The following is a 25,375-nucleotide window of genomic DNA, read 5'->3' as shown; positions in this document are numbered from 1 at the left end:
AATGTTGAATTGCGGAGTGATGATGCAGGTTTGTATCTTGGGATGTGGGACAGATCCTGAGAGCACCTAACAAACCACAGCTGATTCCCTTATACTATAGCAGCCTTCAGCACTACCTGCCACACATTTTTTTTAAGTGCAACACCCTTTCTTTTAAATAAAAAAGTGTGCAGCACCCCCATGAACTAGGCCAATGGTCAGCAAACTTTTTCGGCTACTAGGCCATTTCAGGAAATCAAGGCACACGGGACCGGACTCTCTCACGAGTCCTGCAATGATGGCTCGGCCCCCCACCAGGAACGCCCTGAAGGGAAATTCCTCACCTCTGCAATGCATACAGAAGGAATGTCCCCTTACCCCGGCGTCAGAAATGGTAAAACCGGCCGCGGTAAATAGGGAAGGGAAGCATAACAAGGAGGCTCAAGAGCCGCGGGTTGTTGACCAGGGGGGCGTTAGGTGGGAACAAACTACTGGCTAGGCTGCATTTGGCCTAAGAGCCTGGAGTTTGCCGACCTCTGGCCTAGCCGATCAAGAATAAATGGGAGTGCAGGGCCTCCTTGGATATCTACGTCACGCATCCCGGGAGGCTCTTGGCTGCTCAATCTGCGCATGCCTGAGCATCTCAGGCATGCCCAGAAGGGGCCTTTTTGACCAAAAAGAAAAATTTGCTGATCTCACGCATACGCAGTGAGAACGGCAATTTTATTTTCATCCTACGTCACCCGATCTCACGTAGTATGAAGAACAGAAAGAAGAGGAGAAGATGGCGATGCCCGGGATGGATCTCGGGATGACAGGGGACCCGATGCGGGACACTCCCGAAGCGATTCGACTGCCCTGCTGGATTTAAAGTAATTGGATTTTTTGCAGTTTTGGGTTTAGTTCCTCTTTATTCTTTTGTCATCTATTTCGGAATAAAGTTTTATTTCTTCACAAACACTTATAGTTACCATAGTAACACCCACCTGACAGACGTGTGAGGTAAGACTAGAATTGGAAACCAAACCCACAGAGGGATATACAGGCCGCAGCACGCACGCCCCCTAGCGCTCATTGACGGGAGGAGGAGCTGCAAGCTGAGGCGGGGATAACACAGGACAGACACCGCCCGGGACCGACGGAAAAAGAACCAGAGAGAAGTCCCGAGATTACCCGGGTACCTAGTTACGTATACGGGTATCCCCCATAGTGTGTAGCCTGATCACCGCTAGGCCCCGTACACCGGTGGAAAGTATGGTGACTGAATTGAGTGTTGTGTCCGTTCCGTAGAGCCCGTGTCTGTGCCAGCAGCGTCCCGCCACCTTCTTGCGCCTGACAATGTCCCGGAACCTGCAGCAATGGTGTGCTCAACAATGTCAGGGTTACCCGGGCGTCAGCATCACCGACCTCAGCTCCTCTTTCCGGGATGGGCTGGCATTCTGCGCCCTCATACACCGCCAGAGACCTGAGCTCATGTAAGTACCTCCCCTTCCTGGCTGCAGAGCTTACCATCTACCTTTCACCCACTACCACCATTCACACTGCTAGGCTTTGTGTCTACATCATTCATGTCTTATTACTATGAAAGCCTGCAGGTCACACCATCCTGGATCTTCTCCGCCTAGTTGGATTTCTTTTTATAATTACGGATTACACCGATAATGTGCAAATCGATGTTTGATATCCGTATCTGTATGTTCTATATCGCTGTGTCAGATATCTGTATCTAGTTAGCATAGATCTAACTTTTACCACTTGCCAAATGACTGCTGGTGTCCTCAATGCCAGGACAGGCTGCCTAAAGCAGACCTAAACTTTTCATTTTACATAAAAGAGTGGACAACCTTATTATTTACCCCCCCTGGCGGTATGAATTATTGGGATTTTTAAATGCAAAAGCGCACACCCCTGGCCTCGCGTCCCCCACCCCGAGTGTGGCTCCAGGTTACCGCTTTTGCTATGGAAAATCCACCCCAAGCCACACTCTGGAATACCACCAGGGAGGTTATGATAAAAATAAAAAAAAAAAAAAAAAAAAGATGCAGCACAACCCTTTTAATTCTCGATTGCTCAGGCCAGGGGTGCCCAACACGTGGATTGTGAAGGCAATGCGAGTAGGTCGCAGAGCCTTGCCTTTCAAAAAAAAAAAACTAGCGGACACAGGAGTTTAGTCCAAGTTTTTATTGTTGGTAGATCATTTTGACTTGGTCTTTTTACAAGTAGCTGGCAAGCCAAAAAAGTGTGGGCACTCCTGGCCTAGGCCATTGAGAATGAATGGGAGGGCAGAGCCTCCCCGGGATACCTACGCCACTCATCCCAGAAGGAGACCTTTTGCCCTTCTGCATGAGCAGTGAAATTGACAAGTTTTTTTCACATCTACTTTCACCTGATCTCATGCCTGTGACCGGTGACATAGGAAGAAGAACAGAGAGAAGATGGCGGCGCCTAGCGTGCTGGCCCAAAGACGGATGCCAGGATGACGCCGGACCTGATGGAAGAACCCTCCGGACGGATCAACTGCTCTGCGCGGTTGAGGGTAAGCTTATTTTTTTGGTTTTGGGACGTTTTTTGGTTTACTTCCTCTTTAAGCCCCATACAGATGTCAGATTACTGGTGCTGGAAATGATCCTTCATGATTGTTTCTAGTAAAAGATAAAAGAACGAGCACTGCTCTGCTTTATGGTAGGGGGAGGATGAGTGAATTGCATTCTGCTTTTCTCTTTTCCATGTTGGTCATCAATCCACCACAGCAACTTTATAAATGACGTTGGAGGACTGCTGTGCACATGTTAGATTTTCACCGGAGACAATTTCTGTGAATCCTGGCCATCATGTAGTTGGAGTTGGACAGCACTGATGTAGGGTGATGGCCTTTTTTTTACCTTTGTATCCAGTCTTGTATGCCTTTTAATCCGCCTGCACTGACCAGTTCAGGAGAGCTGTAGATTTAAAAGGAGATGTTATGAGACGCAGTGCTCCTGCATCCATAATATGATTTGCATTACTTTCCTAAGGGACATTCACTTTACAATCTCCACTAGACTTATCATCAATTATTTAGTATGACCACCTACCTAAACAAATATTTTTGTTTTCAGTCTAGCAGGTATTTTAATTGGTTGTTGGTAATTTTTACATTGGAACTATTGTCCCACAATGAAAGCTGGCACGCGCACAGCTAACTGTGGGATGCCAAGATATGTCGGGTATTCTGATATGATCTTGGTTGATAAGGTTGTTGTACTTCTCCTCCTGCTTACTTATCAATAGACTACCTCTCTAATTACATGGTCCTTTTTACTCTGTGAATCCCCAGTTCCCCCCGCTATTGTTATTGCTTTATAACACATGCCCCTTATTGCTGTTTATTACTGGATGTAAACTTTCTTTTCCCCCTTTTTTTCCTTATATTTTTTATTATGATTGTACTGTTGTTATTTACTATTGAAAGGGTCAAACAAACAGGGACTGACCTCTTGTCTGTGGTGGCTTTTTGGGTTGATATGTTGTGTGGGTGTGATTTTCTCTGTACAGTTGGATGTTAGGATTTCTGGAATGACTGTATTAAACTCTAGAGGACAGTTTATTGGGCTATTGGGTGGCCCTATAATATAGTTGTGTGTCTTCTGTAATTGTGTTATCTGGCTCATTGGTCTGTGTTTCAACTGATTTCTGTAGTCAGAATCTTTCAACTTTCATTTCTTTAACTGAATACATTGAAGCGGATCTAAACCTGGTGATACTCACCTGTCCCCTTTCCCTCACAGGGCACAGTCATCTTCCTCTTTCTTTTTTTCCCGTCATCCGTTTGTCACTTTTCATTGGCCAGGCTGGGATGATGTAGGTCCCATGCAGGGGTAGCCAGGATTGTCAGGTATCTTGGCAATCAAAGCTGACTATGCACATGCTTAGCTCATCTTTTTGCTAGATACCTGGATTGTTCAGCCAGGTAGAAGGGCTATTAGCAGAAAGAAACACCTTTTTGCATCGCCTGTCCCTTGGAAATGTGTTTCTGCATTTTAATACAAGACACTAGTGGTAATGACGCCCTAAACATTTTTATTCTACATAACTCATACTGCTTTCATACCATGCTAATGTATAAAAATAATTGAATTGCAATAAGTATCATTCAAATGAACAGCTAATCATTGTTACAGATCAGCGTGTGTGAATTTTACCTGTTTACTGGCAATCTTCAAGGATTGCATCAATGAATTTTTCTTTACTGAATCATGTTATTAAATGTTCTGTTCTGTCTTGTGTTTCTCTGACTCATACTGATACTGTATTGTGTCATATCAAAGTGCTTCTACCGTGTGACCTTTTTAGTTACGGCCTGAGCTGCTAAACTTATTTTGGAAGACTAGGTACACACGTGCAATTGTTCTCATCTGACAATCGCGTGGGCCAATATTGGACGAGAATCTTGTGCATGTACAGCGCTCATTGTCCAAACGACCGTCCTGGCGGATCCGCAAACGATCCTAATGGAAGGCAAGGGGGAGAGAGCACAGCGGGGAGCCGCTCTATCATTCTCCCCCTCCCATCTCTATAGAGCAGAACGGTGCTGTATGCACAGAGCTCGTTCATGCACTGTGCGTTTGTCGTTTAAAAGGATTGTGAAAGATCCTTTCCAACAACAATTATTGCACATGTGTACATAGCCTAAGACTTCTCTAGGCCCCACTCTGTTCTCTAGAACTCTTTCCCACAACCTTTTTGGCATTGCCCCTACTTTTACCACATTTAAAAAGCCCCAAACCATCCTTCTTAAACTATTCTATCCTATAACCTATTCCACTTCCTCTCTCCCCAAACCATCACTCATTGTTTACTGTTCTATTTGGCTTACTTATTGCCACTTTTTAAGCTACTTTAGCAGGATGCTTTTCTCATCCTGGTCACCCACAGGCTCCATTTATTGTACAATACTTAAAACATATGTTTCTGCTTTACAAAAATAAAGAAAATAGTAATCATTTTTTGGAGTTAACTTTTGACTTGTATTTACTATTTAATGTTGTAACAGGAGAAACTTGAGGAATGTGACTGCTAGAGGTCACTACAAATCATTGCTCTTATCTACAACTACTACTGTTGGGTTTTAAGGTCACACTAGAAATATTGAAAAAAGTGCTGGGATGCTGATTAGGGCAGTGAACAAAATGCAGTGTTTGGATTGAAAAAGCGTATGTGGTATTTAGCTAAGGGAGAGCAGTTTTGTTCATGACGGGTAATTTTACCTGCCCAATTAGAATTTCTAAAGAACTGCTGTGGCCATTTTATACCTTTGGTTGACTGCAGTGTTTCTACTGCAGCCTCAACTGCTCCCATTCAAACAAATAGGAGTGGTTGGGAACCATTTTGATTATGTGTTTGCAGCTGCTTTGGATCACTGCTTAATTGCACAAAACAAGTCACCACAGGCTGTTTGTTATTTTTTTGTTTTTTAGTTTATCACCAAACGTTGACTACAGGTGAATCTTCCTGGTGCATGTGAAATCCCTACCATTTATTGTATGGTGAAAGTTTCATTTCATGCTTTAAATATCTCTTAGTGTATTTTTGGGAAAATAATTGGTGGTTTATGAGGGGGGAGCTAACCTCATGCACTTGTGTGAATCACTGCTGAAGTCCCTTTGCCTTACCACTGTCACCCAGGAAAGCCGGACTGTTTGATATCCCTGCACTCCTACAGCCTTTCCTCAAAGTTACAGTGAAGTTACCAGTGCCTGCAGTAAGTGGGTCTTTCATGCTTTTTTTAAACATTCAAGGTTCTATCTTCAGCCTTCAATACCTTTTGAATCGCTGACCCAGAATCAGTATGCAACTCAGGTGTTTAGCTAATTTTGGTACAGTTTGTGCTGCAGTTTTCTACATGCTTGTTTAATGAACTGCTAATATAATATATATTATATGTATGATACTGAAACTGAGCATCATCAGGTGTACTGTCCAATTTTAGTTGACTGTATACAATTAAATTGTTATATATATAACACTGAAACATGTAGAACACTATGTTGTAGTATTCAATTTGTGATCTAATGTATGGCATTTCATCTGTTCCTGAACAATAATATCCAGTATTTCAGGCTCTAGCAGAACATAGTTTGTGTCATATCCACCTGTCCGGTTATTTATAGATGTCTAGACTGAAAAAACTGAAATTGTACATTTTACCAGATCTATGTTCTGCTTTAGCTGAGTCAAAACAATCCCCTATTTTACCCTTCTGGTACTGACATTCATCTGTACTTTCTTTTTGTCTGTAGAGATTTTGGTGCCCTCTCAAAAGAAAATGTGTTTGAGAACAACCAGCTGGTAAGTTGTGAATTGCAATGAATGGCCTAACTGACATAATTTCTGTTTTTTGAGTCTCTCTTTCGATCTCTCTCGATCTCTCGACAGTAAGTGGACAGATATGTTTCATAGGGTTCAATTCAGGGCTCTGGCTGGGCCACTCTAGGACATTCACAGAGTTGTTCCTAGGCCACATCTGTGTTGTCTTTGCATTACTTTGGGTCATTGTGATGTTGAAAGGTGAACTTTCGGTCCAGTCTGATCTCCTGGGCGCTGTGAAACAGGGTTTTCATTGAGGATATCTCTGTACTTTACCCCATTCAGCTTTCCCCCAACCTTGACCAGTCTCCCAGTCCCTGCACCACCACAGCATAATGCCACAACAATGTTTCACTGTTAGGATGGTATCAGGCAGGTGTGGAGCAGTGTCTAGTTTCCTCCTGACATTACGATTTTAGTTGAGGCCTAACGCTTAAGTCTTGGTATCATAAGACCAGAGAATCTTGTTCCTTACAGTCTGAAAGTCCTTCAAGTGCTTTTTTGCGAGCGTGTAAACATTCTTTTTGTGTGTTTGCACTTAGCAGAGGTTTCCATCTAGCCAATCTGCCATAAAGCTTGTCCACATAGGATCTCTGGAGCTCAGTCAGGTTCTTGGTCACCACCCTCATGAAGGCCTATTTTCCTTCAGTTGCTCAGTTTGGCCTGGTGACCAGCTCTTGCAAGTGTCCTGGTTGTGCCAATCTTTTATTTAATTTGAGAATTATGGAGGCCTATGGATCTGTGCTTTGGAATAATCCTGTCTCTGAAATTTGCAGGCAGGGACCTCATAGCTTGGTTTTTGCTTTGATAGACATTTTCACCCATGAGGCCTTCAATAGAGATGTGTGTGCTCTTCCAAATAATGTCCGATAAATATAACATAACACACATTGACTCCAATAAAGGGGCAGAATCATCCCAAAAGCGAACATACTGGAGGCAACTGAGCTATATTTTAAATGTGTTGCTGCAAAAGGTCTGAATACTTATTTAAATGTGATATTTCAGGTTTTTAAAAAAAATACATTTACAAAATTCTCTAAAATTTTATTTACACGTTGTCACTATGAGCTACTGAGTGTAGATTAATGAGAATAAAATAAAACAGATGGTTTCAACCATCTAAAGGTTTTATCAATCCTTTTATTTTTATTTTTTTTTTAGTTACTAATAGCATTTTAAAGATTAATAAACTATTGACCATATTTATGTGAAGCTTCTCAAATGCTACATCTGGATATACCCTTTACAGGGGTAACATATAGGGAAAGGTTTATGTATTGCAGAGATGGACTGTATATTATTTTGCCTGGACATATACTTCAGGCATTATATCTATTTTCTACTATTCCAGTAGAGCATGTCCCAGAATGATTTTTGTAATAATTTAATTTTTTAATGATCACTGTTCTGGCATGCCTGTGGTAAGAAATTTTTTTTTTTTTTACTATTCCATTTAACATAATCACCACCAGGCTCAGACTTATAAAATTCTATCCAATGTGTGCGCATATGTGTGTTTTTTTCAGGACAAAAAAAAAACATTTTTATATTACTGCATATTTTTAATTCAAAGGCAAACTTTTTTTATTTTTAATAAAAACATTTGTTTTTCTATGATTTGACCTATTCATTATGGCACTAATGATTGTAGTATGTAAAAGTGCTGGATTATTTCTGTCATTTATGATAACATTCCACCAGCACTGATATGTATAAATCTGAGTTGCTAGACATGGCATATACCATCTTTCCATAATCCAAGGAAGCTGACTCCTGTGCATTCAGTTTGTGTCTGGCCGGGCCTGTGCAGTGTAGAGCCCGAATCTGTATGTGGCACCACCACGTATACCGTATTTTTTGCCATATAAGACGCACTTTTTCTTCCCCAAAACTGAGGGGGAAAAGTTAGTGCGTCCTATACGACAAATGTGTTAAAAAAAATAATTAATAAATAATAATTAATTTCCGGAGCATCTTATACGGCAAAAAATACGGTAAATCTAGGCCAGGGGTCAGCAACCTTTACTATCAAAAGAGCCATTTTGCCTCCTCTTCCACTAAAGAAAAATAGTCTGGAGCCACAAAACATAACACAGTTTTTTAAACTTTTAAAAGTTTTAATATTTTTTTAATTTTACCTGTTACAACAAGTGTGCATGTGTAGGCCTACTTTGAAATAAATTAAACGCTGAACTATGCCCCTAGAAGCCTCCAGCTTCTAACGTATCATCCTGTTACATTAGCTGGAGGCTTCTAACGTAACAGGGTAGATTTTTTTGATGGACAGAGTTCTTTATGTTCTGACAATGCCTTAGCGATGAAATTTTAAGGGGTGTTAGCCACAGGTGTCCCTCATTTGCAGCTTTAATTTTGTTCACCTGTACCCCCCAATCTTGAGTAATTGGGGTTCAGGTGCTAGAAGCTTCCAGCAATGTGTAACAGGGTAGATTTTTTTGATAGGCAGAGTTTTTATGAATTTTTAGGAGGTGTTAGCCACAGGTGTCCCGTACTTGCACCTCAAATTTTTTTCACCTGTACCCCCGTTTTCAGATAAATTGGGGTTTAGGTGCTAGAAGCTTCCAACAATGTGTAACAGGGTAGGGGTTTTTTGATGGGTGGAGTTTTTAGGAGGTGTTAGCCACAGGTGTCCTCCACTTGCACCTCTAATTTTGTTCACCTGTACCCTCTTCCTGTTCCAGAGAAATTGGGGTTCAGGTGCCTCCAGCAATGTGTAACGGTAGATTTTTTTGATGGGCAGAGTTCTTTATGTTCTGATGATAGCCTAACAATTAAATTTTAGGGGGTGTTAGTCACAGGTGTCCCCCACTTGCACCTACATTTTTGGTTTTGTACATCTCCCCATTCCAGAGGAATTGGGGTTCAAAAGAGGGGGATGTCATTGTACACACCCATTTGTACACGCCCCTCGGTAGATTTATTTCACTGGTAGATTTTTTTCATTAGAACACCGGATAGGGAATCCCCCTCCTCCGCAGTGTCTTGGGAGGAAGGGGATCCCCCATCAGAGATCTCCCCGCGGCAGCCGAAGGGAGCCACAACAAGGAGGCTGAAGAGCCGCATGCGGCTCCGGAGCCGCAGGTTGCAGACCCCTGATCTAGGCTGTACACTGCACAGTGCATGTACCATGCAGTGTAGGAGAAAAAAACAAAGCCTTTGCATGTCTCCTCTGTGAAAAAACTCCTATCTTCTGTTGAGTTTAGTGTTAAAGAAGAATATGTTACTGGATAAACAGGACATATCTAATAATTTTAAAGTGGAACTAAATAAAAATGTAAAAAATTGCAACAAGCCAGGTCCTTTATTGTAGAAGGGACAGGCGATGTTCCTTCTACAATAAAATAAATATACCTACCTCGTCACAATTTTTTATTTAAAAAATGACGATTAAGTATATACCGGATGACTGAGCATTTTTCCTATTACATCCTAATGATTGGCCCCAACAATTGTACAACAAATCTTTAGTAAAACACCTAGTGATGGCAGCTAAAACCTGCATCCCCAGAATGTGGAAGGAAACTGAACCTCCCACAATAGCTATGTTGGTACATAAAGTGCAAGAGATTCAGAATATAGAAGATCTGACTGCAGGGATTTATGATAGAACAGAATGGTATTTGGTAGACTATGAGAATTTAATTGATTTTCAAGCAGTGTAATAATTCAAGCTTAACAGTAATACTTTAATAGGTACATTGAATTTTGGGGTGATTTATAATACTAGAGTTCTCCGGATAACTATTCTCTTTATTTTAACATATAAGAAAAGTATAGTTACCTGTTTTTATTATGTTTTGTATTTGATTTTGTTTATTGTTGTTGTTGTAAAATACATAAAAATTAAAGTGTTATAAAAAAAAAAAACAATTTTATTTACATGTCCTTGTTCTGTCACGAGCAACCACCATCTTCATCCAGTCTTCTGGGTGTCGGATTATTGGCCAGGCTGGGATGATGTACTACATGTACAGCTCAGTAAACTTAGAAAAGAAATTACCGTATTTTCCGGCGTATAGGACGACTGGGCGTATAAGACGACCCCTAACTGATTGGTTAGAATGGTCTGCCAATTACTGTACTGTTCCTTCTGCCTGTCAGATCTCGCTATTGTGCGAGATCTGAGAGGCAGAAGGAACAGTACAGTACTGGTAATTGGAGGAGGGATACAGGAGGAGGTAACAGCCTACACTCCTCTAAGGCGCATCCCTCCGAGTGAATGGGCGGGTTCTACTGGAGAGCCAATCCAGACTCACGTTCTCCTGTGCAGGCTTGCGTTCTCCTGTGCAGTTTGCTTCATACTCCCCGCACAGAGCAGGGACTCGACCGCGCCGGACATTTTAAGCAAAGGGGAAGCAAGCTGCAGGTAAGTACCCGGCGTATAAGACGACCCCAGACTTTAGCACAGATTTTTTCGGGGTTAAAAAGTCGTCTTATACGCCGGAAAATACGGTAGTGACCAGGTGGGCAAGCATGTTTTGTTGCAGAAGGGACATTGCCTGTCCCTTTTGTGCAGAAAAAGTTTAAAATGTGTAACTATAGTTCCTCATTACCAGACAGAATAATCAGATCACCAGATTAGTTTATTAGGAATGTCGGACAAAGATTTCAGACACAGGCGGATTGCATATTTTTGCTACACTTTGAATGTTGTTTTGCAGACTTGTATGAAAACTAACTAATCTTTATTAACTATACAGCTTTAAGTCTATTGAAAACATCCAATATATTGTTTAGCACTCTTTTTACAGGAAAGGTAGTCTTTATGGACTTACAGTCCAGTCCTTTCATTATGTTTTCCATAATATAGTAAGGCAAGCCCTCAGAAAGTTTCACAGGAAATGAATAAATCATTAGTTTGCAAAACATGCATGCTTTCATATGGGGTGTTCAATTCACAAGTGATGACTTGTGTATTTAGCAAAGAAAACGCCTTGCTAAACCTATAAATACTAATAATTATACTACTTTCTCCTTGTATTCTGCAAACTGTTTTTAAATGATTAAAATGTGCTTAATGTTTCCTGAAGACTTTTGTAGCATAAGTGCACCTTGCATTCATATACAGGTAGTCCCCATGTTAAGGACATACGGACGAATCCTAGATACAAACAGGGCTTCCCTGCTCGCTCTTGTAGGACGGAGGCTTGGAGGGGGGAGAGGGGCGGTTTGCATAATTTGCAGAAGAAATCTTTTGCTAAACAAAGCTGCGGTTGTGGGTGATCCTAAGAGTGCCTTGTTTGTGATTAGCTCAAAGTGAGGATTTTATTCAGTAACTGACACCAGGCTGCCTAATAATATGTTGAGACAAACATCTGTCCTATTTGCATTTAATAAAATAATGTACCTGTTCAGACTAAAGCTGCGTACACACTTCCAATTTTTATCGTTCAAAATGAACGACGAACGATCGATTGGGCAAAAATCGTTCGTAAAAAAAGTAACCAACGACGCCGACGAACGAGGAAAGTCGTTGGAAATGAACGACCGGACCGGCGGATCGGATTGGACGACGATCGTTGACCATCGTTCGTGTGTACGATCGTTCATTGATCGTCCATGGTCTGAGCATGCGTTCGTTCACTTCCTGTCGTGCGCGTCACTTCCTGTATCGCTCAAACGATCGCATCTATTGTGTGTACAATATCTACGAACGATCGTGTCGTTATCTGTATGTACAGGATCGGTGCTATACGATCGTTCGCAGATATCGTGCAGGATCGTTCGTCGTTCGTTTACCAACGATAATAATTGGAAGTGTGTACGTAGCTTTACATACGAACGGAAGAACAAACCTACAGTCCTTATCTCATATGTAACCCGGGGGCTACCTGTATAGGTCTTTTTCTATGACAATGCTAGGATAAATTATCATTTGCAGCTACAGTATGACTTTTGATAAAGGCAAAGAGAAAAGCTGAAATAGAGAAATCTGAAAAAAAAATAAAAACAGGTGGTAATTCATTCATTACTTTTTCTTTACAGCTTTCTCTGTTAGGTATTTTCTACAGTAATACAAATGGATTTCGGTATATATATATATATCGGTATATATACCCAGGTATAGTTAACAAAACTGTTGCATCACTTTAATATTAAACACAAATGTAATACAATTGTAAGAACATTAGGAAAAATTAAGAAATGGGGCAGGGAGGGAGCAGAAGAGAAAAAGGGACATTTGTAAGGGAGAGGATAATATTGGGTCTTACAAAACCAAAAAGCATATACCTCTCCAGCTCTAAATTCTAAGCAATATATTATCAAAGGATAAGCCTCCTACTAAATATCTATGCTTATAATAAATTATTAATATTATATATATAATATAAGTCTTAAATAAGATTTAGGATTTTGCCCATAAAACAGCATCAGTGAGGAAATCTGGTACTTTTCTTCACTGCTTTTTGTTTCGCTAGTAAAAAACACATGGTCTTCAATCCTTGCCAATTAGTTTGTGTAGCAGTCAACATTTATGTGCACCCTGTCAGTGTCAAAAAGGAGGTTTACAACATTGACCCATCCAACAAGAAGACAGTAAAGTAGTCAGGTATACAGTGTGGACCATAATACTTACTGTTAGTTTAAAAGTTCATTTCCATCTAAAACTTTACTAGGCAAATCAGGTATTTACATATTCAGTTAAATTATTTTTAAAATGGACAAATTAACTTAAAAAAGGCTCTCACTCACCTCTGTAGCCTTATGTATTAACCGCTAAATTGCTGTTCCTTTTTACCTATATTGGGAATTACCACATAGAATAAATAATGAAAGTATTGTATACATTTCTAGGTTTTTCCTCCTTTTTATTTTCATGGTAACAGGAGAAAAGTAGAACATATCTTTTCTGACTTTGCTTTAGGCCAGGACGTTTAGGAGTATCCTTGATGCATCCATGTTTAAGAAATGATCAATATAGAACTTAACTCCCACAAAAGAACCAATAAATCCAAATATTTGTCACTGGAGGACACAGCACTAAATAATATTTTACCTGTATGCTGTTAGGACATGTGGGTAAAAGGAGACCTGGCCCTTCAAGTCTTGTCTTTTTAGACAGGTGGGTGGAAGCTGTAGCTAGGTGGTCAGAAATTGGATGGGGCAACATGCAACAAATTTAGTGCTCCCAATTGTTTGTTTTATAAATATTCAGTAACCCCTACATTTGTGTCAGCTTTCTACCGCCCCCTTATACTTTGTTCCAACTTTCTAATGCCCATCCCCTTTGTATGCCCAATCTTGCCATCACCTTTTTAATATGCCCCACCCAGCTACAGCCCCTGTATTGTGACCCAGCTTACTAGTATCCCATGTTTTGTAAAGAGTGTTATCACTGTACAATTTACAGCAAACATACAGTTTAGTATATCTGGGCTCTCATATGGAGATAGAAATAAGTCACTGATCTGATCTGCAGCTCTGTGTCAACCTTCCAGTATAATGATTTAAGCACTATGTAGAAGTTAAAAGCAAGCTTTCAGTGAGACAGTCTGAAGAAACAGGAGTGGAAGAGAAACAGACTAACAATAAAAGTATAGATCCTTAGATTGTATTCAAGAAGAGTTCACTGACTCCTGCCACCTTCCACTCTCTTACCCTCTACAGAAATCCCATCACCATCCTTCATCATCCTGAAAGAGCCACAATGTGATGTGATGAGGCTTTAACATGCCTGGCAGAAGAACCAGCACAGCTTACAGAGGAGAAGCGCCCATGTTCCCATTCTTAACATGCAGTAAAAGATCTTTTAAACAAACTATTCGTAACCTCTCTAACTGCTTTTAATGAAAAGGTAATCTTTCAAGATTCCTAAGTATTACAAGAAACACTTAAATTGTAAGCTGGGTTAAAGCAGGGGTGTCCACACTTTTTTTGGCTTGTGAGCTACTTTTAAAATGACCAACACAAAATGATCTACCAACATTAAAACTTGGGCTTAATAACTCCAGTGCGCGGTAGAGTTGTGAAAGGCAGTGCTCCGTAATTTACTTGCGTTGCCTTTGCGATCCACCTCTTGGCCACCCCTGGGTTAAAGATTAGGCTAAGCCTCCACATGACCCAACGTGGCTAAAAATCAGACAGCATCATAACACATTGCAGCAGACTAGAAAAGTGTCCATGCAATGTATTAAATGCATGTTTCATGGATGTGTCTGGATGGCTTGCTTTGCCATGTGTCATTTTGTCACTATGTGTCAATAGTAAAGCAATGCAGTAGCATCCATGGAGGCTACCGAATTGCTTTCAGATGAAAACTGCTACAGTGTATTCAAACAATGCGGGTTCCAAGCGTTTCAAACAGGATTGTTTGAAGTGGGCAAAAAATGGACCCTAGAAATACCTGCTGATTGATTATCGTTACAGGGCTGCCGGTCTGTTAAAATTTTGTCCTTGAAAAGCCCAAGTTGTCTCATGTACTTCGCAGAATTCTTTTGAATGTGAAAAAATGCCTATAAAAATAGAGACTTGTTTTAAAGGGATTTCACTGCTTGTTCAGAATATGTAATTTTTTTTTTTATTGTGCATGAACTAGGTCCAGGTTCACCTTAAGTACTACATTTCGTTTACTGTCCTGAAAAGCTAGGATCTGTCATCCGGCACTGTTGGATTTTAGCCTAGTTTGCAAAATACATAGTTAAACCAACAACATTCTATTAGTTTGTTGTCAGATTATCAGATTCAAAGTGCTTCTCTAGCAAAGGTGAAAACTGTAATTTAGATAAGACGAGATTCTGGCACTTCATTGAGATAACTTCACCTGTATAACCCCAGACCTGGAATTCACTATTGTGGTTTTCTCTCGGGCCCTGCCAGATCAAAAAATCATAGGGTAATTCTAAAAACGCACATGTGGTTAAGACTGTTCACTGGTTCCTTCTGTGTCCCTTGGAAGTCCCCTATTTGGAAATGCCTTATTTTTATTTCTGCTCCGGCCTTTATTTTTTTTTACTTTTCAGCCTCCGTCCTGCCACGGTATCTTTGGCCTTACTTCGGGACCAGCTTGCCTCTTTCTGATAATTGCTAGGTCCCTGAAAGTATCTCCTCTGGCATGATTGGGCAGTTTTGGATTTTTACATATATATCTCTCTGCATTCTCCTGCACAGCAGTAACACCCTCAGGTGTTACACGACCTCAGTGTAGGAATACCCAAGTATTGGCCTATCGGTTTGTCACCACCTTGGCGTGTATCTAACCCACCCTGTGTGGGGTTTTGGTGTAGCAAATGTTTTGCTTGGCAGTGGTATTTTACATCTGTTAAAAACATCTGCAAATGCAAAAGTGCATACATCCTGGGTGCTTGAAAATATCTATGGCACAATTTGCACCAGCAGTAACCGTAATCAGCCTTCTCTACCTTGTATCAATAACTTTGCTCAGACAGAGATGATGTCTTTTCAGTTACTCATCACTTCAGGAAGTCCAGAGGCTGTATGAATGGGCCAAATTTTTAACACAACCAAGACCAACAGACACACTGGAATTTATATGAAGTTCCGATCTCTGTTGGTATCTTAATTCAGAAAGTAGATGCTTACATTTATAACGGCTGAACAAAGATGGCTTCTTTCTGTAGTAAAAAGCAGAATAGGGCATTGATAGGGCAGTACAGTCATCTTAGTGACAGATAGTTATTACCAGTTAGTTTACCTTGCACATTAGTTTACCTTGCATATGCCCACTTAAGATGAAAGTCTAGATTAATTTTACACATTGTATGTTTAAAAAAAATAAAATAACAGAGGTTTTACAGTATAAACTCTGCTGTTTATACTGCTGTTGGCTGCTGTTTGGGTGTGTCTGCAAGATCTTTCTGAGCCAGTTAAGACATGATTTGGCAAAACCTGACATCATGTATACAGTGACACTCTGTAATTGGGCTTATGGATCATAACAAACAACACAAGTTCTAATGAAACATGTGTAAACCTGTTAAATTAATGGAACAATGTAATTCTATGACTGTTTAAACAGGCGTTTAGATTTTGTTTTATGTGGCAGAGCTTTCATGACAGGTTTTGGAATCACTGTATGGCAGTGCAAACGGGCAATAGCTATGCTTCCAGATTCCAGGATTATTTGGGATAATTTGCTGAGGGATGCAGCAAGTACCTTTGGTAGTCGATGGTTCTCCTGATTGCACAGGAAGAAATTTCATGTTGTTTGACCACTGATGATCCCTTCACTGCAGATAGATCAGGAAAATAAGGTTCTATATAGTATCTGGTTACTTCGCTAGGTATTTGGAATCTTGAAGATGGATATTGAAGCTCAGTGTTTTCAAGCTCATTCAGTATAGTGGGGTTTCCCAATCTCCACAGTTTTCCATCATGAATCTTCACACGACAAGTGCTGGGATACATTTTGCATGGCACAGAAGTGTATATGTATATGATGTATGCTGAAAGGAAATTGTGCACACTAGAACACGCCAGAGGGCTCACATATAAAGTATACTTCCCTCTACCACTCTGTTTTGGCATCAGAATGCTTTTTGATAATTTACCCTAGCAAACCGCAATATTTTGGGAAGAGCGTATTTTCAGGAGCCTGGTTGGTATGTTTGGGGCATTTTTTTGTTATTTAAACAGCCAGGATGGGGTGGTGGTTTGCTGGCCTGGAAAACAGACTTATGGCCCATTGTATTGAATATAATGGACCTGATTTATTAAAGCTCTCCAAGGCTGGAGAGAATGCACTTTCATCAGTAAAGATGAGTGATCCAGCAAACCTGGAATGGGTTTCCTAAAAGTTATTTGCTATTTGTTAACAAATGCTTTAATTTCTGAAACGGATCATTCCAGGTTTGCTGGATCACCCAGCTTCACTGATGAAAGTGTATTCTCTCCAGCCTCGGAGAGCTTAAAAAAATCAGGCCCAATATATCAACATGCACAAAACAGCACACACAACCCAGCCTGGTTCCCTGATTCTTCTGATTTTGTACATCCTGAATCCTGTTATCCTATTACGAACTGTTACTTTATGGAAATATTTAGGAGAATTTTAGGTTTGGGCTTGAGTTACTGCTGCCTATCTTATTACACAATTTTGTCAGTCTGTAGAACTCGAATATCTATTGCTTCTCCCCAACTGGGCAAGCAGAACCATCGACTACCACTTGCTGCATCCTTCATACATAGGCTTATTATACCAAATTATCCTGGAACCTGAAAGCATAGCATGTATCTGCTGTGCATTGCTTGTGGTTATAACCTAATATATAGCTTGTGGATGCTAAACATTTTTGTGATCAAAGGAAAAATCACTAATGTAACACAACCTCTAAGAATAATGGCTTTTCTCTGGCCAACCTATAGAACTCCTAAGTCCAGTTAAGATAAACACCAGAAACCAGATGAATGTGCTAGTATATCAGTATAGCAATAAAGTGCATTTCTACCTGTTGCATAACCTTCTATAGAGCTAAACTACAGTTTTTATCTCAAATAGCTAGCAGAGACGTAAAAAATGCCACATGTCTTAGAATGAGATCTAGACAAGTATATCAATTTTGGGGTGAGGGGTGTCAAAAGGGTAAGGATTGTGAAGGAAATTTTTCTTAACCTTTTAAAACAGAAAATAGATAATCTTGCCTTCAAGTGTGCAGCTCAATTGCACCTCGACTGCCTGTTAGGCATCTAGCGCTTGCCATACACAAAACATTCATTAAGGGCAATAAAATGGTAGCCTCTCTCTACAAAATAAAAAAAGTAAATTTCTCTATTTAATTGTACAGTGCTGTGTAATATGTTGACACTATATGAATACTGTTTATTATTAATATTAATAATAATAAAATAGTCACATGGAATACAATCCCTATTTAATGTACAGCGCTGCGTAATATGTTGGCGCTATATAAATCCTGTTTAGTAATAATAATACAATTATATTACACTGTGTACAATAAACATGTAATAACACTGGTCAACAAACATTTTCTTGCCAAACAGAATAAAGTCATTTTAGGTTATGTTTGATGCGCAGATTCCAAATATTGTATTGCCTTTGCTAGATTTGCTCTAGTTTTTGAAATAATGACCTCATAGAAAACTAATGAAACATGAAAAGTAAGCAAAATTAAACTAGATATGCCTACATATACAAAATTAAAATTTTGAAATACTTAATGTCAATATATTCTATATTCAGTATATTTACAGAACTAATCACAAAGAAGTCATTGGAAAAACTCCCATTTGTATGATTTCATTTTTTGCTGATGATCAGGACAATCACGTTGAAGGCTCCAGCAGTAGTCTGCCATCATGTGTCTATCCCATCTGCCCCGATACCTTTCTTCCATCACCTTTATAACTTGATGGAACCTCTCCCCTTGTTCCTCACTGAAATCGCCTAGGTTTTCTGGAATTTTTTGCAAATGGCTATGGAGATAGTGTACCTTTTATGGTACACCTGGGGATTTATTTATAAAACAGGGAATCTGACATTTCCTCAAAGATTCCCTTGTGGGAATCATTTACTCCCATTGAAACACACGGACCTGGAAGATTGCCATGATGGGTATCTCTGATTCCCTTTTTTATCATTGGAGCCCCTAGTGTTTCCTATATTTGAAAACCAAGTAGAGGTGTTTTGTTGGGAGGTAATCATATATAATGTAATCTCTTGTGCAAAGTCGGTATTGGCAAAGTCGGTATGCTAATAAAGTGGACAGTGGGGAAGTGAGAATTTCAACCCCTCTGTTCTTCTTGTGTTTTTTTTATCCAGTGTGCCCTGTCACACACCTTACTGGGACATTACATAGCAGATATTCAAAAGAACGTAACAAACTGGACATCTTTGATCAGAGGTAAAATGAAGTACAGTGTTTCCCAAGCTAAACCAATCAGATGATGTAATTTTTCAGTACCTTTATGGAGTGCTGTTTCTTTACACTCACTATGTACACCTGTCCAACTGCTTGTTAAACAAAACAAATAATCAATTTCAAACTGAAAATCAGAATGGGGAATGTGGAATGGGTGGTCTAAGTATTTGTGGAACTTGTGGTCTACTGGGGTTGTAAAGCACAACCATCTCTTAGGTTCACAGAGAAAGCTCTGAAAAAACATACAGTGAACAAAAGTTCTCCAGGCAAAAATACTTTCTTGATGCCGGATGTCAAAGGAGAATGTCCAGACTGGTTTCAGCTGATAGAAAGGTAACAGTAACCAAAATAACCACTTGTTACAGGAAAGCACCTCTGAATGCAAAACTTTTGGAACCTTGAAGTAGATGAGCACCTGAGGCTACAGTTTGCACATGTTTGCCAATTGTTGTCCAGTCTGATGAATCTCAATTTTTGCTTTAGTTTTCAAACCGAGGGAGGGACAGAGTTTGTCGTTGGCAACATGAAAGCATGGATTCATCCTTACTTATCAATGGTTTAGGCTGCTGGTAGTTTATTGGTGTGAGCTATATGTGCTTGGCGTACTTTGGGCTTCTTAGTACCAACTGAACATTTTTTAAATGCCATGGTCTACCTGAGCATTGTTGCTGATCATGTCCTTCTATTTATGCCCACAATGTATCTATCTTCTGATAGCAGAGTAATGCATCATGTCACAAAGCTCAAACCTTCTCAAACTGGTTTCTTGGACATGACAATAGCTTTACTGTACTGAAATGGTCTTCACGGTCACCAGATCTCAATCCAATAGAGCACCTTCGTATTGTGGTGTAATGAGAGATTTGCATCATAGAAATGTAGTTGACAAATCCGCAGCAACTGTGTGATGTTTTCAACATTGAGCAAGATCGCTGAGGGATGTTTCCAGCATCTTGTAGAATTATGGCTCAACTATTTCTTAAGGCATAAAGGAGTCCAACCTGGTACTAGCATAGTATTGTGCTGATGCACTTAACTTGATGTTGAGGAGTGTGGCTAACCAGAATTATTTTTCTCTGCCCCCTGTCCTTTTGGTGTGACATATACATATTTCTTCATAGAGACAGCTTGGCAAATATGGGTGAGAACAGTCATACATTAGATTGTGAGCCCATCTGAGGGACAGCTAGTGACATGACTATGGACTTTGTAAAGCGCTGTGTAATATGTCGGCGCTATATAAATACTGTGTAATAATAATAATTATTAATGTTATGCTGACTGCTGGATACTTGAATGTAAATCATTCAAGGTGTTTCCAGCAAGCAGTAAGATACAGTATTAGTAATTATTATTATTATTATTATTAATAAACAGGATTTATATAGCACCAACATATTACCCAGCGCTGTAGATTAATTATTACATTTATCATAGAGAACAGTAATCTTAAAAATCTTTTCTATCAAATCTTTTTTATCAAAATGACTTTAAATAAACTGTGACAGAATATAAAGCCAAAAGAATAGTTCCTAAAATATGCTGCAAGCACCTTTTTTATTATCCAATTTAAGCAACCATCTGTCGCAGGATATGCAGTGCCAGCTTGCAATATAAAAAATAACATACAATAGGTTCACACCACAATCATTAGGACAGTATTGATAAATGTCCTCTGTGTTATGGTTCTCTCTTTTGCACATTGTCCTTATTGTTTTTTTCCCCCATAACCTTGTTCTAAAAATGGTCCTGTTGCAATCAAAATAGATTAAGCAATACAATCTTTTTAACTGGTTCCCATAGGGTACTTATACAAATACTGTTTGTCTATTATTTTACAGTGTGTTTTCTTTTTAAGCTGTTTCCTACCCTTTTTTCTTTCAATCCAGGCTTTTGATGTGGCAGAGAGAGAGTTGGGTATACCAGCGTTGCTTGACCCAGATGACATGGTATCCATGAAAGTGCCAGACCGTCTCAGCATTATGACCTATGTCTCCCAGTATTATAACCTTTTCCGCAATTCCAACCCAGGTGAATACAAAGCTTAACCCCACCCTACCTTCAGTGTTTTATAGTTGTACACAGTCTCCTCTTCACTGAAATCCCTAACTCTTACTTAGAATCACATTATGAACTTTTTATAGCGTGCATTAAAAGCCATGGCAAGTCAGCTCCCTCGTCTCTTCATTATCGTACAGTCCAGGACTGTCCAACTCTGGTCCTCAAAGGTCACATACAGGTGTAGAGGCCAGGATTTTCATGTAAACAGACCATTTCTGATTGTAAACCATACCTTTCCAGCGCTCAACCCAGAAATTTTTTTAAGCCGGGTGGGAAGAAATTGTAGGTGGGTGGCAGCCCCTGTATTGTGACCAAACTGTTTAGTAACCAACCAAAAACAGCCAGGTGGGTGCTGAAAAGTGCCGGGTGGTGCACCCAGCTAAAAAGGGCCTGGGGAGAACCCTGCTTTCTAAATGTACTGTTGTTTGTAAAGAAAAGTGTGGATCCTGGCCCTCAAGGACTGGGAGATATATAGCCCTAGTCAAGCCCACTTCTTCACTTCAATCACAGAAGCTCAACAGCACATGTGGACATTACTAGGACAGTCTGCATATAAATATAGCCTGCCTAGGAATATCCACTCCTCCATACCAACATCTATTCATCAAGGCTTACATATATTTGTTTTTTATATTACCTTCTCCCAAGAGTCATCCCACTGCCTGCATCACAGTTGAGGCCTCTTCAGAGTAGTAAAGAGGCAGGCAGCTATGATATCTTCAGGACCCATCAACTAAGATCTGCCTGCACTGCATAGGGAAACATATGGACCCAGTGATGGTGTTAGTGGATCTAAAATAGAGTGTGTAATAAAAATGAAAAGGCTTTATATAAGGAAAAAAAGGTTTGCATGTTACTGAGGGGAGGAATCTACCAAAAAGGACACTTACTTCCATGACAACTATCTAAGAGCTAGTCTTCCTTACAGTTGCAAGTTTTATCACTTCCTGTTGAGTCTACAGGACTAGAAGTGAAAGGAAATATTTCTAATGTCAGGCAAACATACACTATTTTCTCCAAATGTAATTTTCAATAGATATTACAATCATATTTATAATCGGTGTAATTGACTACAAGTATTTTTTATGCCATTCTACATCTTAGATATTTATTCAGATTTGATTTTTTTTTTTGCATTATACCTAATACATTCTTTACTGGGACAATAAAAGTATTTTGTTTAAAAAAAACTCAGTAACCAATCTACTAAAATTATGTCAATTGAAGATCAATCAAAATAGTATAAACTTAAAAATAAAGCTTTTTGTATCATGATTGAAATTTTAAATTATATTAGGCAAAAAAGACAAATTTAACCCTTTCCACAATATCATAAAAAAAAAAACAATTGTACTTTTAGATATAAATAGTTTTCCTAAGTATGGGACTGTCATTACCATTTTTATGTTCAGTTCTTTCTTATTCACTGATCTAGAATTAGGGTGCAAATCATGGGAGCCAGAGAAAGTCATTGGCTGTTATCTGCATCCTTGTTGTAGGACTTTTGTTGCAGAAGAAAATGCAAGCGATGAAAGTGTCCTTGTATAAATAAATATGTATATGATTAATGTGTGAATGCTGGCAGTATTCATGTTTCCTCCATTACTCTTCTTTGTTCACATTTACTTCTGTTTATCTTCACAGCTGGAGCTCCTCAGTTTAAACAGAACTCCCTGCTGCAGCAAGGACAGTGTCAAGTTACAAAGCCTCAGGTATAAATGAAGAATAGTGCTAGTATTAAGCTACGTACACACTTCCAATTATTATCGTTGGAAAACGAACGACGAACGTTCATGCACGATATATACGACCGATCGTATAGCACCGATCCTGCACATAGAGTTAACGACACGATCGTTCGTAGATATTGTACACACAATAGATACGATCGTTTAAGCGATAGAGGAACTATGTGCACGACAGGAAAGTGAACGGACGTTCGTTCATCACGCATGCTCTGAACATGGACGATCAACGAACGACCGTACACACGAACGATGTTCAACGATCGTCGTCCAATCCGATCCGTCGGTCCGGTCGTTCGTTTCCAGCGACTTTCCTCGTTCGTCGGCGTCGTTGGTTACTTTTTTACGAACGATTTTTTGCCCAATCGATCGTTCGTCGTTCGATTGGAACGATAAAAATTGGAAGTGTGTACGCACCTTAAGTCTTGCAGTTTCGGGGTAATTTCTCAGCTAAACCAGAGTGTTTTTTGGCATTCCAATGGTTCACATCATGCAGAACGTAATAAAGGCTTTTAGAATAGCATAGATCACTCATTATGCTTCATCTAAAATGGTATCCTAGTGGGTAGCCAGCAGCGGCCCATGACCTCATAACAAAAAAATTGCACAGTCATAGGCTTCCACACTTTGGGTCTGCCCCATTAAAATTATTTTTTTTTTATGTTGATTGTATCACCCTATTGCAAAGATATATGTTCTTCCTGTAATATGAAAGAACAGATACACATGTAATTGCCACAAAAAACCCTTCTTTTCTTCTTTCTTCCTTTTCATGTTCATACAATTTTAAGGGTGGTGGCACTGATTGACAATAAAACAAGAGGAAAGGAATGCACCACTTTTCCAAGACTTAAACTTCAGTATATGTAAAGTGTTTTTGTGTCATTTTATTTAGGGAAGTCTGGATACCGCTATTACAGCCACTCGCATGGCTCTGAGCAGCACTTGTGCCTTATGCCAGCAACACGTGCACCTTGTACAGAGATGCCTAGTAGATGGAAAGCTGTATCATCGTCAGTGTTTCAGGTACATCTCAAAGCAAATTTTCTTACATTATTGTCGTTGTCTTTATTTTTCTGCTTCTCCTCATCATTTCTATCTCAGTGTTCAATGCTACCCCCTTTTGTAATATCTTTTATCTTATGCTTCTTAGCTTTCCTGAAATGTGAAGTTTGGTGCTTATTATTAAAATGAAATCTGTTCCTAAAGGTAATAATGGTGTGGCACATCTTTAGAAACAGGGGGCACTTTTACCTTTGTTCTGCTTTAAGAGATAATTCAAGGCAGATAACATTTAAAGTGTCCTACTTTTCTATGCTTATACATTTTGCTAAACTGGCACTTTTCTGTATGTAAGTATTTTGTTTTTTTCACACATTACAGGTGTAAGGAATGCTCAAGCACTTTGCTTCCCGGTTCTTATCGACCTGATCCTGAGACTGGCTCATTTGTATGCAGCCACCATCACCGGCCTCGGCAAGGTACTAGCAGCCCTGAGTCCATTGAAGAAAATACTGTAGAAAATGCAGTCCAAAGCCCTCCTAAACCACAAACTCCTCCCAAACCTCCACTTCCAAATAAACCTCAAAAAGAACATGAAACAGATGATATACCAGACACACGACCTGTGCCAGCTCCAAGGAGGACAAGTGATGTAGTTCCTCAGCCTCTTCCTCGGGCTCGATCAGGAGCAGGACATAGCCCTGCACGGCCAACAAGTCTTGTGAATGGTAAAATAAATAATGGTTAAAGGCTGATGTTGTAAGAAAGCTGTTTGATTAAATTATGTTTCTTATTTAATACTTTTCATTGTAGGTGAGCAGCAGATGACAACCCCACCAGTTCCCAAGCCAAGGGGTAGACAGAGGTCTTCAGAAAGGTGATTATCAATTAAGTAAGAGGTTGAAATATGAAGTTAGTTCTTTGAACATTTCTGGAGCTTTTATTGTTTAATAAAACAATAATTTTATGAGAAACAAAGAGACAGGGTTTAATGGCCAAAGTTTTGAGTGATAATAATTATGTATTTATACAATGATATACATAAGTAAACAATATTCTTACATAACCACCAGCCCATTAGATCATCATGGTGTGTGGTTTGACACATTATACATACCGTATACTGGTATATTTCGGTGAACCGTTAAGTCTTTGAAAGCTCATGCGTTTCACCACTTAGGGCTTTCTTGGATGTATATGATATCGACTTTTAAGGTCTATACAACAGATTTAACAAAAAATAATAATAAATAATAAGGCATAAAGTCATAATTACATTATACATCATGCATAGTGTTAGTGAACTGATATTAGATGGTTTATAAGATACAATGGTTCATAAGATACAATACTCCCAATATACTCTAAACAGAGTTATAGGTATGG

At 39.5% G+C, this 25,375-nt stretch overlaps 1 protein-coding gene across 2 annotated transcripts in view; it reads left to right on the top strand.

Annotated features, from left to right (window-relative positions):
• The first annotated feature begins 1,069 nt into the window (after positions 1-1,069).
• MICALL1 (MICAL like 1) overlaps positions 1,070-25,375 on the top strand; it is a 51,975-nt gene continuing 27,669 nt past the window's right edge. Inside the window, exons 1-7 of one of the 2 annotated variants that reach the window (XM_072421153.1) lie at positions 1,070-1,454; positions 6,258-6,306; positions 21,071-21,212; positions 22,887-22,954; positions 23,883-24,013; positions 24,371-24,717; positions 24,803-24,866. In XM_072421153.1, the coding sequence (XP_072277254.1) occupies positions 1,318-1,454; positions 6,258-6,306; positions 21,071-21,212; positions 22,887-22,954; positions 23,883-24,013; positions 24,371-24,717; positions 24,803-24,866 (938 nt within the window). In that variant the 5' untranslated portion in view covers positions 1,070-1,317. Of the gene's footprint in view, positions 1,455-5,562; positions 5,720-6,257; positions 6,307-21,070; positions 21,213-22,886; positions 22,955-23,882; positions 24,014-24,370; positions 24,718-24,802; positions 24,867-25,375 lie in introns of those variants that run through there. The other variant, XM_072421155.1, reaches the window with a different exon arrangement.

Source organism: Pyxicephalus adspersus, chromosome 8 (genome assembly GCF_032062135.1).
Source record: "Pyxicephalus adspersus chromosome 8, UCB_Pads_2.0, whole genome shotgun sequence".
NCBI lineage: Eukaryota > Metazoa > Chordata > Amphibia > Anura > Pyxicephalidae > Pyxicephalus > Pyxicephalus adspersus.
This window is presented reverse-complemented; position numbering and strand designations above follow the sequence as displayed.